Source organism: Entelurus aequoreus, linkage group LG14 (genome assembly GCF_033978785.1).
Source record: "Entelurus aequoreus isolate RoL-2023_Sb linkage group LG14, RoL_Eaeq_v1.1, whole genome shotgun sequence".
NCBI lineage: Eukaryota > Metazoa > Chordata > Actinopteri > Syngnathiformes > Syngnathidae > Entelurus > Entelurus aequoreus.
Window position 1 is genome coordinate 8,983,143 of NC_084744.1, and position 16,902 is coordinate 9,000,044.

Here is a 16,902-nt window from a genome sequence, read left to right on the forward strand (position 1 = left end):
TGTTAGCTGACTTTTGCTAACGTTCATTTACGATTTAGAATGCACAAAACAAAGAAAAATATGTGTTCTTGTCTTGATGATTATAAACGATAGACAGCATTCCAAAAAAAGTGCAGTTCCCCAGTTCATCCGGCGTCTATAAAATTAGAAAATGATATTGCTCAAAAAGACGAAACGTCTATTTTTCTTTCTGACGGTCCAAATATGTTGATCTCACACACGTAAGACGGAGGATACAATGTCTATTGTCTGTGATCGCCACCTTTCTAACAGCCATCTGTGTCTAACTTTGCACGTACATTTCAAACATGCTAAATATAGACACAAAACAGTTGCATTCTCGATAAATCACATTCTGGGTGCTAAATGATGATGTTTGCATGTCCTCCTCCCAGTACTGCGGGCGTTCTGATGATCGTCACATACTGCACATGAAAGACAAACACATTAAATTGATTGCATGTTATATTTTACTCGTTAGAAGGACACCATTTTGTTTGCACACAGGCTTACTAGATCAGTGTGGAAGTCGCTTCCTACTCGTTCCACGTCTAAACACGTCGCAGGAGCCAGCCGTGCCGTTTCAACAAAGTTTTAATGTTCACGTATTCAATCAACAATCTTTTCACTCCCACCTCCTCTCCTCCACCGGCCGCTCACTGTTAAAGACAACAGATGATTAGATTACCACGTACCACCTGTGAAATATAATCACACTGCCAGCTGTGTCTTGCCACCAGCACATGCCTCGCCCTATCCGATGGTGCTCCGACAGAGGCGGTGACCTTTGCTCCTGCAGGCGCGCTGATCACACCCTCCCTCCACAATCAGCTTATCCGAGCGTTCTCAAGTTTTCATGCGTTTTAAAACACACAAAACTTTTACTTGGTCTTTATTTTGTATTTCACCTGCCAAACATGTACACTACGTTTGTTCAGGACTGCAAGCCGTTACTTTTTCCCTACACTTTGAACCCTGCGGCTTATAAGACGGAGCAGCTAATTTATGGATTTTTCTTTGCTGGCGTCCATTAAACAGATAGTGTTTTTTTTTGTGGCACCATCTTTAGGACGAGTCCACTCATTGCAGGTGCTGCAGTGTCCTTCCATTTAGTGCTTTGTACTGGAAGTGAAGCGCCGTTCAGTCTTCTAGCCGTCCATAGCGTTTCTACTTGTATGAGATCTTCATTCATCACTACCAGCAACGTTTGTAAGTTTTACAATATAACTAAAACAATTCTTACTTACTAACCCGTCCCACGTGTGATGTCTACTAGAGTGTTTTCATGCATATTTGCACGTGCTATCTTAATGAAGCTAGCTCCATTAGCATTAGCTAAAATGCTAACACATTTGCAAGTGTCTGTGTTAGTATTATTAACTTAAAACTTTTTGTATCGTTTCAGTTTCACAAGTTTTTCAGTAAATTCACCAAAACGTCACCGTGGAGTTATTGAGTCTGTTTATCTGATTGGAGAGCTAGCTGGCGCAGCTAGTGGGTCCATGACCACGACTTCTGTTTTGTTTGATCAGCCGTTTTACTGCCGTGTTACAGACACCGTTTGGAAACAATTAAGGTATGTAAATAAACATTTACAGAATATTTCTGTGTAAATAACTAATTTCACAACGTATATATCTGCGGCCTATCTATGGAAACCATTTTTTTTATTCCCTAACATTTAGTGGGTGTGGCTTATACAATCGCGATCCAAAAGTTTACATACACTTGCAAAGAACATAATGTCATGGCTGTCTTGAGTTTCCAATCATTTCTACAACTCTTATTTTTTTGTGATAGAGTGATTGGAGCACATACACTACCGTTCCAAAGTTTGGGGTCACATTGAAATGTCCTTATTTTTGAAGGAAAAGCACTGTACTTTTCAATGAAGATAACTTTAAACTAGTCTTAACTTTAAAGAAATACACTCTATACATTGCTAATGTGCTAAATGACTATTCTAGCTGCAAATGTCTGTTTTTTTGTGCAATATCTACATAGGTGTATAGAGGCCCATTTCCAGCAACTATCACTCCAGTGTTCTAATGGTACAATGTGTTTGCTCATTGGCTCCGAAGGCTAATTGATGATTAGAAAACCCTTGTGCAATCATGTTCACACATCTGAAAACACTTTAGCTCGTTACAGAAGCTACAAAACTGACCTTCCTTTGAGCAGATTGAGTTTCTGGAGCATCACATTTGTGGGGTCAATTAAACGCTCAAAATGGCCAGAAAAAGAGAACTTTCATCTGAAACTCGACAGTCTATTCTTGTTCTTAGAAATGAAGGCTATTCCACAAAATTGTTTGGGTGACCCTAAACTTTTGAGCGGTAGTGTACATAAGTAACAAACAGCATAATAACAACATAGCTGTAAAGCAAGGAAGGCACACACTACATACACAAAGCCTAACCAGGCATTTTTTCCTCTCAAGGAATTCTGAAACAAAATCATGTCTGAAGCCCAGAACACTCTACGCATTTCCCCAGTTTTAGTTTAGAGATAAGGAAAGATTGGCATGGCCCACTAGGATCCCTCTTTATGTTTGTAAACTTTACAGTCTATACATTTATAACAGTGGTTCTTAACCTGGGTTTGATCGAACCCTGGGGGTTCGGTGAGTCGGCCTCAGAGGTTCGGTGGAGCCTCCGCCGCGGAGGTCAAGACACACCCGACTCATCTTGTAAATAAAAACTTCTCCCTATCAACGTACTATGGATACCCCCAAACAATGTCCCCTCTAATTTTCCACCTGATTTGCAGGTGTGTCATTTGTTGTGAGTTTATGCACTGTGTTGGTTTTGTTCTTTGAACGGTTCATTTTGTGCACCAGTAAAAAAAACATTTAACTTTGTCTTGAATTTTTAAAAAAAACGTTTAATTTTTCACTAAAGAAGGGTTCGGTGAATGCACATATTGAACTGGTGGGGTTGGGTACCTCAAACAAGGTTAAGAACCACTGCTTTAGAGTGATGTGGTAATCAAACACTCTAGAAGTCTAGAATGAAAGAGTATATAAGAGAATTGACAGCATCATTCAGTACCTGAGCAGAGGCAGAGTTAATCCTGAAGTGGTGGTGGTGGAGGTGAAGTGGCATTGGAGTCTCTGTCTCTCTTTACTAGCTACGTCGAAGCATGTTGCTTATGTAGCTTGTTTCAGCAGATTTGAATTGCTGTTTTGGGCAGTAGATGGGATCTTTGATCCAAAGCACAATTTACATTGAACTAATATGTTATTTTCTTTGTGCTCGACAAAAGAAAAGTAGTGAGAATATCTCCATGTTAACAAACTCGACTTCTGGCTCCGCTATGATCAGACACGCTCCCCCCCACACCCACACCCAGACACACACAGAGCGCATGTCTCTCTTCCTCGGAATCAGAACGATGACACTGCAGCGCTCCAATAAAACACACTTCATACTACATAAAAAAATAACGTAAAATAACGCAGTAATGCATCATGTAGTAACGGTAACTGAGTTACTGAATATAAAAAAATAACGCAGTAGAAAATGGATGGATGGATGTTTGGAGGAGAAAAGGTGAGGCCTTTAATCCCAGGAACACCAACCCTACCGTCAAGCATGGTGGTGGTAGTATTATGCTCTGGGCCTGATTTGCTGCCAATGGAGCTGGTGCTTTACAGAGAGTAAATGGGACAATGAAAAAGGAGGATTACCTCCAAATTCTTCAGGACAACCTAAAATCATCAGTCCGGAGGTTGGGTCTTGGGCGCAGTTGGGTGTTCCAACAGGACAATGACCCCAAAACACACATCAAAAGTGGTAAAGGAATGGCTAAATCAGGCTAGAATGAAGGTTTTAGAATGGCCTTCCCGAAGACCTGACGTGTGGACAATGCTGAAGAAACAAGTCCATGTCAGAAAACCAAGAAATTTAGCTGAACTGCACTAATTTTGTCAAGAGGAGTGGTCAAACATTCAAGCAGAAGCTTGTGGATGGCTACCAAAAGTGCCTTATTGCAGTGAAACTTGCCAAGGGACATGTAAGTAAATATTAACATTGCTGTATGTATACTTTTGCTCACATTTTCAGTAGACCCATAATAAATTCATAAAAGAACCAAACTTCATGAATGTTTTGTGTGACCAACAAGTACACTACCGTTCAAAAGTTTGGGGTCACCCAAACAATTTTGTGGAATAGCCTTCATTTCTAAGAACAAGAATAGACTGTCGAGTTTCAGATGGAAGTTTTCTTTTTCTGGCCATTTTGAGCGTTTAATTGACCCCACAAATGTGATGCTCCAGAAACTCAATCTGCTCAAAGGAAGGTCAGTTTTGTAGCTTCTGTAACGAGCTAAAGTGTTTTCAGATGTGTGAACATGATTGCACAAGGGTTTTCTAATCATCAATTAGCCTTCTGAGCCAATGAGCAAACACATTGTACCATTAGAACACTGGAGTGATAGTTGCTGGAAATGGGCCTCCATACACCTATGTAGATATTGCACCAAAAACCAGACATTTGCAGCTAGAATAGTCATTTAGCACATTAGCAATGTATAGAGTGTATTTCTTTAAAGTTAAGACTAGTTTAAAGTTATCTTCATTGAAAAGTACAGTGCTTTTCCTTCAAAAATAAGGACATTTCAATGTGACCCCAAACTTTGGAACGGTAGTGTATGTAAACTTTTGATCGCGACTGTATACTGCTGTATTCCGGAAAGTACGGTATATGTCAAATCCTGATGTTAATTAACATTCCAGTTGTCTTTGTAGATGCATACTAGTTTTACAAATGAGCTGAGGTTGCCATAAAAAAGGCAATAAGGTATAAATGAATTCTTTTTGGACTGGTCATTATAACGTGAAATTTTTCCACTAAAAATAGACGGAATGTTTGTATTTTGCAGAGTCTACTCGGTCTTGTCACGGCTCACTCAAAAGTAAACGCCTCTCAGTGTTTCCCATAAACTGCCAAGATACCTGTGGCGGTGGGGGCGTGGCTATGGGCGTGGTCACATGACATCATCAAGTAATTTGCATAATTTACTACAATGATATGATTTTCTCTAAAAAGGCTAAAAAAATGTATACTTACTAATTAATAATAACAGTTTTGTTTTAAACGTCCATCCATCCATCCATTATACAATATAATTACAACACTTTATGTACATATTTATATACAGATTTGAACAATAAGTTATTCACTGAAATATATTTATTAATTGTGGTTCTTACAAAAAACATATCTTATAAAATATAAAAGCTAAAATGTCTCATAAAGCTCTGCCCCTTTAATTAGTGCATACTAAATAATTTAACTTTAGCCTACTACTACAACCATATTATTTACCAGCAACATAAAGTGAAACAGAGGCAGAGGTGTCCTGCCACAGTCAGTAACAAATAAACAGAAAACAGTAGTGGTGGTAGATAGACACAGAGCTTCATCAAACATCTGATCCACTGAACAAAGAGCTCCAAAAATCTTGAACTTTAGACTGCCATCAGTTTTACTCCCTACACTTAACCATGTGTTTCCTACTGCCTGCAGACGTTGCACCCTTTGTTATATACACATGTTGTGTTTATACAAATAAGGCAACAAGAGAAGTATCCTACACTTCTCTTTTGTAAAGTAAATCTGAACAGCCGATATGGGCATCTACATCAACTATATGATTTGCCTGAGAAGCTGGAGAGGACAAAAAAAAAAAAAATTGTATTTTTAATTTGTAATTTTTTTATTTGTGGCGGACGTAATTCTTCCGTGGCCGGCCGCCACAAATAAATGAATGTGTGGGAAACACTGCCTCTCCAGAGGGACTTGAGAGCCAAGTGCGGCAGACCTTTGCTTTACTTACTCATACAGTCTCACTCCTCAGTGGACATAAATATATAAATAAATAAACATCAATAAACATTGATGCTCTTAAAAGCTCTCCGACTTCTGCTCTGCATGCAGTCTAGTCATTCAGTCTATTTGACGTAGAACACGCATACAGGGTAGGGTTGTACGGTATGTGAGTACTAATCAAGTATGGCGGTACTATAATGAATTTAAAAAGGTACTATACTTTCTTTGAAAATACCATTACTTTTTTTTTTTTTTTTTAATGTGTGTCAACACACACACAGAGCACTTACAAGCAGAAACAGTGGACGTATTTTGGCTTCAAAACTAACGATAAAGGTGAAGATATAAACACTGAACACTTTAAAACATAGCTAACGAGCTGCTAACGTCCCTAAACAGTGTTTTAGCTATTTCTGAATAACTAATCCTGGCCTCCATGGCAACAAATAGAGTAAGTTTCTTCCACGTAACATTATCACTGGAGGACGAGGAATAGCTAAAAATGCTTTACTACACCGTAGGAGGATACAATGTAAAAAAAAATGGGGTGATTTATACAAATATCCACTGTAACGATACCAGCTGTATATAGTCTATACTACAATTATTACATCGATATTTTTTATTATCACAAAATGTTTTGTCATTTTTGTTATTGTTTATAAAGTCATGAAATACGTCCCTGGACACAGGAGAGCTGTAACTGTCACTACTTGGTATCGGATCCATACCCAAATTTGTAGTATCATCCAAAATTAGAGATGTCCGATAATGGCTTTTTTGCCGATAGACGATATTCCGATATTGTCCAACTCTTAATTACCGATTCCGATATCAACCGTCGTGGAAGTAACACATTATTATGCCTAATTTTGTCGTGATGCCCCGCTGGATGCATTAAACAATGTAACAAGGTTTTACAAAATAAATCAACTCAAGTTATGGAAAAAAAAGTGCCAACATGGCACTGCCATATTTATTATTGAAGTCACAAAGTGCATTATTTTTTTTAACATGCCTCAAAACAGCAGCTTGGAATTTGGGACATGCTCTCCCTGAGAGAGCATGAGGAGGTTGAGGTGGGCGGGGTGGGGGAGTTTCTGGGTAGGGGGTGTCATATTGTAGTGTCCCGGAAGAGTTAGTGCTGCAAGGGGTTCTGGGTATTTGTTCTGTTGTGTTTATGTTGTGTTACGGTGTGGATGTCCTCCCGGAATGTGTTTGTCATTCTTGTTTGGTGTGGGTTCACAGTGTGGCGCATATTTGTAACAGTGTTAAAGTTGTTTATACGACCACCCTCAGTGTGACCTGTATGGCCGTTGACCAAATATGCCTTGCATTCACTTGTGTGTGTGAAAAGCCGTAGATATTATGTGATTGAGCCGGCACGCAAAGGCAGTGCCTTTAAGGTTTATTGGCGCTCTGTACTTCTCCCTACGTCCGTGTACACAGCGGCGTTTTAAAAAGTCATACATTTTACTTTTTGAAACCGATACCGATAATTTCCGATATTACATTTTAAAGGATTTTATCGGACATCTCTATGTGTAAACTATGTTGATGATAGAGGTTTCACTTTCAGTCACTGCAGTGACCCAGATTGTCCTATTATATATTTTAACACCGGCAATGCATTTTTGTAGTCCAGTGTCGAACAATGAACAGGTCAGTCGGTCATCTTGCAGACAAAACCGCCACTGAGGAGGGTCTTGTTGTTACGTGGAGGTCAGCCACAGAACCGAGTGACCTCCGTCATCCTAAGCAGGACAGTTTTTACACTTTATGACCTAATAGATACAAAGGTGACAGTGAAATATACTGCAAGGTCTTTTCCAGTGAAAGAGTCAGTGAGCTCTCAGTCGGGTTGTCATCCCCAGATCCGTTTGGAGCTGACTCATCAAAACCTTCATTGAATACCGATTCTCCTTTAGGCCAGAAGAGCTTATGTACCCTAATTAAAAATTCGACACACTCATGCTCTGACGCACAGACGGACTGTTCGAAATTCACTTCATCCTCCGACATTGACAGTGATGTCATCTTCTTTTCTTTGATGTGTTTTCTACTTTCATTCATTTGTAGTCCGTGTTGAGCACCATTTGGACCATGCAGGTCATTTTATCCATTGGGACTTTCTGAAACGGACTTAAACCTTGTGGAATACTATGCCGTGTCGTCTGGACTATACAGTGGTACTCAGTTGTACTTCCCTTTACCACCACCTGTGGCAGTAATGACAAACAATAATAATAATAATAATTGATGTTATTTGTAAAAAGCACTTTACATTGAGTAAACGACCTTAAAGTGCTACAGAGTATTAAAAAAATAAAAATAAAAACTAGGACAGCCTAATAGCTAGAACTAGTATGCATATATCTAAAAAAAAAAAAGGCTTTTTTTAAAAAGAAGGGTTTTTAAGCCTTTTTTAAAAGCATCCACAGTCTGTGGTTCCCTCAGGTGGTCAGGGAGAGCGTTCCACAGACTGGGAGCGGCGGAGCAGAAAGCCCGGTCTCCCATTGTTCGTAGCTTTGTCCTCGGAGGTTGGAGGAGGTTAGCCTGTCCGGAGCGGAGGTGTCGTGTGGAGGATTTGGGGGTGAGTAGTTCTTTGAGGTAAAGGGGGGCATTTCCATGGAGGCACTGGTGGGTTAGTAGGGAGACTTTGTATTCAATCCTGAGTGGAACAGGAAGCCAGTGAAGGGATTTGAGAATTGCTGTGATATGGTCATATATGGTCAACAAACAGAAGAAGTCTGCAGCTAATGCCAGAAGAAGATTCTTAAGTGCAAAAATGAGGACTAAAGTGGTGAATTTTATTCTTAAATTTTATTGACATTTTATTAAAGAAACATAATTGTAGAGGTTGCCCTCTAGTGGGTTCCTCGGACCACCACACACTGCCACGGGAGCCCGGATTTCTGGGTACAACACTGCTTTATTTGCATACAGATTGCTCCGCTTTTGCTTTCCAGCAAAAAGTCTTCCTTTTTCCGAGTCCGTGTCTCTCTCTCTGTGGCTCCCACTCCCACTCCCACTCTCACTCCAACTCCAACTCCAACCCCGTGTCTCGTTCCGGCTGCTGCTAATTTAGGGGCGGCATGGCGTAGTGGGTAGAGCGGCCGTGCCAGAAACCTGAGGGCTCCCCGCCTCTTACCATCCAAATCGCTGCCGTTGTGTCCTTGGGCAGGACACTTCACCCTTGCCCCCAGTACAGCTTACACTGGTGAATGAATGATGAATGATAGGTGGTGGTCGGAGGGGCCGTAGTCGCTAACTGGCAGCCACGCTTCCGTCAGTCTACCCCAGGGCAGCTGTGGCTACGAAAGTAGCTTACTACCACCAGGTGTGAATGAATGATGGATTCCCACTTCTCTGTGAAGCGCTTTGAGTGTCTAGAAAAGTACTATATAATTCTAATCCATTATTATTATTATTGTTAATAAAGGCGACAGGTGATTAGATAACAAGGCCCACCTGGGCCATCCACTCACCTGTCGTTGTCTTCGAGGCCGGTCCTTGCACACCCCGTTCCGCGGCAGGCCCGCAGGCCACACCCCCCTCCACAATACTATTATTTATCATGTATTTAGTTTGAATTTCAATATTTTAGCACCGCATAATTGTATGCACCATATTTTCGTGACTATAGCGCGCACTGGACTATAAGCCTCACCCACAAAATGTTCGGAAAATTAAATATTTTTTCATATATTAGCCGCACTGGACTAACTTTAAGTCGCAGATATATACGTTGAGTTATTTACACAGAAATATTATGTCAATTACATACCTTAATTGTTTTCAAACGGTGTCTGTAACACGGCAGTAAAACGACTGATCAAACAAAACAGAAGTCGTCGTCATGGACCCACTAGCTGCGCAAGCTAGCTCTCCAATCAGCTAAACAGACTCAATAACTCCACGGCTACGTTTTGGTGAATTTACTGAGGAATTTGTGAAACTAAAACAATACAAAAATAATGCCATTGTAAGTTAATAATATTAACACAGACACTCGTAAACCTGCTAGCATAGTAGCTAATGACGCTAACTTGACTACATTACGATAGCACGTACAAATATGCATGAAAACACTCCTACAGACATCGCACATGGGACGATTTAGTAAGTAAGAATTGTTTTAGTTATATTGTAAAACTTTCAAACGTTGCTTGGAGTGATGAATGAAGAATCCTTTCAAGCAGAAAAGCCATGGACAGTTTTACATCCGGTTCAAGGCATTACAAACGGGAAATATATGCAGTGAGCGAACTCGTCCAAAAGATGTAACCATAGCACAAACGATAACACACATTTCCAGTGTCTCTGCTCGTATTCAATGAAAACTATTGAACACAAAACATCATGGCCAGAGAAGAAAAATACATAAATTAGCCGCACTGTTTTATAAGCCGCAGAGTTCAAAGCGTAGGCAAAAAGTAGCGGCTTATAGTAATTGTATGGCTCCCCCCACCAACTGTAGTGTGGTTCTAGTGTACTTTTACAGTAGCAGTCGGCTGCAGCGACACAACGTAACGTCGTGAGACTGTCCACTGCTGACTGACTTTTGAAGAGCGATAACAAAAGCTCAATGTAGCGGCGCTCTTCAAGATTAAGATATTGACTTTTCACCCGCTCCGGCGGACATCTCATCAGTCTGTATCGCACTCTGCTACAGTATATAAAAGGCCTAGCAGCTCCACAAACCTACTGTATATTATTAAAGTGTGCTCTGGCTCACTGTCTGATTGGGAGACCATATCACTGCAATATTACACAAAAATGACCTCACTTTGTCATCATCCATAAAGGAAACATAATTTTTATTGATAAATACCTCAGAAGAGGAGACTAGACGATTCATGTTCTGTTTGAATGATTTTAGTTAACATTTATTTGCAGTTAACAAAGCCTTTCCCTTAACCAAAATTATAATGGCAGTCTTAAAAAATATTGTTTTCATAAAATGATTTTTACTTTATTACTATCAAGCTGCCTCCCCTGTAGTTTTCTTCACGATGTTCACCGCTTCCAACTATTTGTTCACAACTGTGAACTACTATCATAACAATTTTGTTGTTTGGAAGTAGACGGTCTTAGTGTATTGGAAGTTTTCTAATCAAGTAGTCAAACAAAATTGTCTTTCTTAGATTTATTGAATGGCTCGAGCTGTTCAAAAGCACATGGGGGGTGGGTGGGGTTAAGCAGAGTTTGAGAGGGGAAGAGAGTGTATGATACATCAATAGCGGAAATACAGACGATTTAGACAATGGTGCACTGTTAACTGGAATGAAGTCGTCGAGCAACGAGAAGGGAGAAGAGATACTTTCACAGTTAGTGTTTCCCCCAGAAGATTTGTTAGTTAAGGTGGTGACTCTCCAGGGGGAGGGGACCGGGGAAGGGGGTGGGTGGGTGTAAGGATCGGTGTAACTCGGCCTGTCGCCATCTAGTCTCCACCTTGTCGCTGCCACCACAGCATGGGGGGGGCAATAGACTACAGACTGCGGTGAAGTAGGCCGGATTCATCGCGTGAAGAAGCCTACAACTTTTGGTTGTGTTTTCCACTCCATTTGCTGAATGGTGATATACGATATATATCTCGATATTTTTTCCGTAAAGTAAAAACAAAACAGTCCTGGTTACCTGAGATACTATGTACGTCATTATTATGACTTAGTAATTTACTAAGTCATAATAATGACAGAATAATGTCTTAATAAGTCAAAATAATGACTTACTAAGTCAAAGTAATGACTTACTGTACAAACCCTGTTTCCATATGAGTTGGGAAATTGTGTTAGATGTAAATATAAACGGAATACAATGATTTGCAAATCATTTTCAAGCCATATTCAGTTGAATATGCTACAAAGACAACATATTTGATGTTCAAACTGATAAACATATTTTTTTTTTGTTGCAAATAATCATTAACTTTAGAATTTGATGGCAGCAACACGTGACAAAGAAGTTGGGAAAGGTGGCAATAAATACTGATAAAGTTGAGGAATGCTCATCAAACACTTATTTGGAACATCCCACAGGTGTGCAGGCTAATTGGGAACAGGTGGGTGCCATGATTGGGTATAAAAACAGCTTCCCAAAAATGCTCAGTCCTTCACAAGAAAGGATGGGGCGAGGTGCTTCCCTTCGTCCACAACTGCGTGAGCAAATAGTCAAACAGTTTAAGAACAACGTTTCTCAAAGGGCAATTGCAAGAAATTTAGGGATTTCAACATCTACGCTCCATAATATCATCAAAAGGTTCAGAGAATCTGTAGAAATCACTCCACGTAAGCAGCATGGCCGGAAACCAACATTGAATGACCGTGACCTTCGATCCCTCAGACGGCACTGTATCAAAAACCGACATCAATCTCTAAAGGATATCACCACATGGGCTCAGGAACACTTCAGAAAACCACTGTCAGTAACTACAGTTGGTCGCTACATCTGTAAGTGCAAGTTAAAGCTCTACTATGCAAAGCGAAAGCCATTTATCAACAACACCCGGAAACGCCGCCGGCTTCTCTGGGCCCGAGATCATCTAAGATGGACTCATGCAAAGTGGAAAAGTATTCTGTGGTGTGACCATTCCACATTTCATGGTCATCCGGACCAAAGGGGAAGCGAAGCATCCAGACTGTTATCGACGCCAAGTGTAAAAGCCAGCATGTGTGATGGTATGGGGGTGTATTAGTGCCCAAGGCATGGGTAACTTACACATCTGTGAAGGCACCATTAATGCTGAAAGGTACATACAGGTTTTGGAACAACATATGCTGCCATCTAAGCGTCGTCTTTTTCATGGACGCCCCTGCTTATTTCACCAAGACAATGCCAAGCCACATTCAGCACGTGTTACAACAGCGTGGCTTTGTAAAAAAAGATTGCGGGTACTTTCCTGGCCCGTTTAAAGTCCAGACCTGTCTCCCATCGAAAATGTGTGGCGCATTATGAAGCCTAAAATACGACAGCGGAGACCCCGGACTGTTGAACGACTGAAGCTCTACATAAAACATGAATGGGAAAGAATTCCACTTTCAAAGCTTCAACAATTAGTTTCCTCAGTTCCCAATCGTTTATTGAGTGTTGTTAAAAGGAAAGGCCATGTAACACAGTGGTGAACATGCCCTTTCCCAACTACTTTGGCATGTGTTGCAGCCATGAAATTCTAAGTGAATTATTATTTGCAAAAACAAAATAAAGTTTATGAGTTTGAACATCAAATATCTTGTCCTTGTAGTGCATTCAATTGAATATGGGTTGAATGGCAACTGTATAGAGTTTGTCTTTTTTATATTTGATGAACATTTATCAACACATTTGAACACACAAAAAAGTGCCAGAAATGTGTACAGTTGAGTATTTATTCCCAGGAACTAGGAATTGGTACAGTATCAATTGAAATATAAAAGGTGGCCACCCTTATCATCTGGAAAATAAACTTTGCTGACTTTGCCGCCGTGTTCGCCCATGCGTGGCTACTTTGATGACCTACGACCCAGATCTGGTCCACGGGTTCCTCACGAATGGAAATGTAAAGATAATATTTGTGTTTTTCATTGCCGCTTAACACAACAAACTACAGTTTGCACTTAAATGTAAGACAAAGGTGGACTTTTCCCAGCTTAAAAGAGGAAATGCCCTTTTTTTTGTAATTTTGTATATCAATCGCAATCCTTAAGACAAGAAGACACATGTTTTTTTGTTTTTTTTATGCATTCTGACTCGTACATAAATGCTAGCAAGAGTCAGCTAACAATGGAGCTAATTGGAGTTGCTCCATTCTGCCTATAACGCGCTTTAAAGAACATCCAAAAACCTCCATTAAGGTAAGTATATATGTAGTATCTAGTAACATTCATAATAACATGTAATATTTACATATTTTGATCATATTAATTCCACAGACGCATCACAACCTTCCCTTTCCATTCAACAACAACAAGACTACTAATCATGGCAGACTTGATGAGAGACAACAAATCCTACTTTGGGGCAAATCATGATCCAGAAACTTCAATTTTTGAGCCTGAATATAAGGAGGATGATTTACAAGTTTTGGAAGCTGTGTGCTAAACAGATGCAGCTTTAGTCAAACCCTAAGCTATCATGTAGCAGTATTGCTAAGTGCTAAACAAGATATGCAAACATAATAAAATGATCACTTACTGTACAATGTCTGCTCTCACTGGGATAAAGACTGGTGGGACTTTTATATCTTCCCTTTTACATCAACAATTCATCATAATCCTCACAAAGGTAAAAAAAAAAAGGGTTTTTTCATCCTTTTCTCACCATCTCCGGGTCTAAGTTGGATGTCAAAGTTGACCAACTTGTGGGTTTAAGTCCACAACCTTCTACTATCCAGGTGAGAGACGGGATTTATAATCTACAATTACAACTTTCACCAACTCGGAGGTCATGCAGCAGCTCAACATGTCAATGTAGCAGCATAAGCTAGTAAGCGCTCTGTGATCACTTTCAGCCGCTAAAAGTAGTTCCTCTGCGTTAGCGCTTGTAATAACAGTATCGCTAATACTTGTCAATATTCAGGTCACGACATGTAAATGGAGTATTGTTGGTGCTTTTGGATGTTTTTAGAGGGTTTTATAGGCGGAATTGAGCGACTGCCATTAGCTCCATCGTTTGCTGACTCTTGCTAGCATTTATTTACAGGTTAGAATGCATACAAAAAGAGTTATATGTGTTTTTATCTTACATAATTGTTGTGAATGATAGGTAAGATTCCAAAAAAGTGCATGCTGGTATTTATTTTAAAAAAGTCCGATACTGATTTTAAGAAGGTCGATCCTAATAAAAAATGCCCATACTGATTAAAAAAGGCTGATACTGATTAAAAAAAAGACCGTTAATGATAAAAAAAAGCGGATACCGATTAAAAAAAGGCTGATGCGATTTAAAAAAGGCCGATACGATTAAAAAAGGCTGATTAAACAAGGCAGATACCAAAAAAGGCCGATACTGATTTAAAAAAAGGCCAATACCGATTAAAAAGACTGATACCAGTTAAAAAAGGTCGATACTGATGGAAAAAAGGCTGATACTGATTTTTTAAAAAAACAGATACCTAAAGGCAGATACTGATAAAGGTCGATATGATAAAAGAAAGGCCGATACAATAAAATAGGTTGACACCATTAAAAAAAGGCCGAAATTTATTTAAAAAATGCCGATACTGATTTTAAAAAGGCCGATCCTAGTAAAAATACTGATAAAAAAGGCTGATACCGATAAAAAAATGGCGATACGATACAAAAGGTACTGATACTGATTAAAAAAAGGCTGATACTGATAAAAAAAAAGACAGTTAATGATAAAAAAGCGGATACCGATTTAAAAAAGGCTGATACGATTTAAAAAAGGCCGATACGATTACAAAAGCCAGATACCAAAAAAAAGGCCGATATTCATTTTCAAAAAGGCCAATACCGATTAAAAAAGGCTGATACCAATTATAAAAGGTCAATACTGATGAAAAAAAGTCTGCTACTGATAAAAAAAGACAGCGGAATTGAGCCACTGCCATTAGCTCCATTGTTTGCTGACTCTTGCTAGTGTTTATTTACTGGTTAGAATGCATAGAAAAAGAGTTATATGTGTTTTTATCTTACATAAGGGTTGTGAATGATAGGTAAGATTCCAAAAAAGTGCATGTCCTCTATGATATCAGTGTAAAAAAGGAGGAGGACCAATCGGCACAAGCGGTGTTGTTCCAGCAGGTGTTTTGACAAACGACAGTCTTGATGTGTCCTCTGGCCTTTAGTTGACACGTCTAACTTAGAACGTATTATCATGTTGACGTCTCCTTCTTCACAGAAGGAGCCGACGGCCCCCTCCCCCCGCCAGCATCTGCACCAGCATGGCGGACGACCGGCAGCCAGAAGACGGGGCCTCCCAGTGGGACGCAGCAGGGGGCCAGGAGCCCAGTGGTACCCACGGAGCCAACGGTTTCTCCTCGTCCTCGTACAGAAGTTGCCAGAGCGCCGGCAGCCACGCGCCCTCGGTGCCCTTCTCTGGCAGGGAGAACGGCTTCAACGGGGAGCTGACGGGTGCCCACGCTGTGACGGCAGGTACGTGGAGTCTGATCTTCACCATGCGTGAGACCACCTCGTAACGACGTTTTGCCGCGTGGGTATGCGGCACCCGTGTGTGTGCCTTCCACCATCACATGCTGTTAGACACTGGCCGTAATTACCACCTTAAATCTGTTTCTCCGCCCCCCAGCTTAGCCTCGCTGACACCCGGAGACAGAAACAGCGATGCACCGGTGGTGTTACCATGACGACGGGTCCCCACCAATTTATTTTACCAGAGCATTTGTTCTTTTTGCCTCTCGGATGCTGCTCACCGTTTGACTTGTGTCACATCCACCCGTTATCCATATTAACCATATTTGGCATTTTGACGTATCACTATCTGCCTTTTTTCTTTTTATTGGTGTCGGCCTTTTTCAAAAAAATCGTACAGGCTTTTTTAAAATCGTATCGGCCTATTTTTAATATCAGTCTTTTTTTAATATCGGTATCAGCCTTTTTTTCAACAGTATTGACCTTTTTTAATTGGCATCAGTCTTTTTTTAAATCAATATCGGCCTTTTTTTGGTATCTGTCTTTTTTCATCGGTATCGGCTTTTGCTATCGGTTTTGGCCTTTTTTAATCGTATCTGCCTTTTTTAAATTGTATCAGACTTTTTTAAATCGGTATCCACTTTATTTTTTTTATCATTAACTGCCTTTTTTATCACTAGCAAACTTTTTTTCATCAGTATTGACTTTTTATAATTGGTATCAGCCTTTTTTATCGGTATTGGCCTTTTTGAAAATCAATATCGGCCTTTTTTGGTATCTGCTTTTTTTGATCGTATCGGCCTTTTTTGATCGGTATCTGCCTTTTTTAATCGTATTGGCCTTTTTTAAATCGTATCAGACTTTTTTAAATCGGTGTCCGCTTTTTTTATCAATAACTGTCTTTTTTTTATCAGTATGGGCCTTTTTTATTAGGAGCAGCCTTTTTCAAATCAGTATCGACCTTTTTAAAAATCTGT

At 40.0% G+C, this 16,902-nt stretch overlaps 1 protein-coding gene across 7 annotated transcripts in view; it reads left to right on the forward strand.

The window, feature by feature from the left end:
- map2 (microtubule-associated protein 2) overlaps positions 1 to 16,902 on the forward strand; it is a 256,627-nt gene that overhangs the window by 139,056 nt on the left and 100,669 nt on the right. For all 7 annotated transcript variants that reach the window (XM_062068869.1, XM_062068871.1, XM_062068872.1 and 4 more), the window contains exon 4: positions 15,675 to 15,928. In XM_062068869.1, the coding sequence (XP_061924853.1) occupies positions 15,718 to 15,928 (211 nt within the window). In that variant the 5' untranslated portion in view covers positions 15,675 to 15,717. The remainder of the gene's footprint in view (positions 1 to 15,674; positions 15,929 to 16,902) is intronic.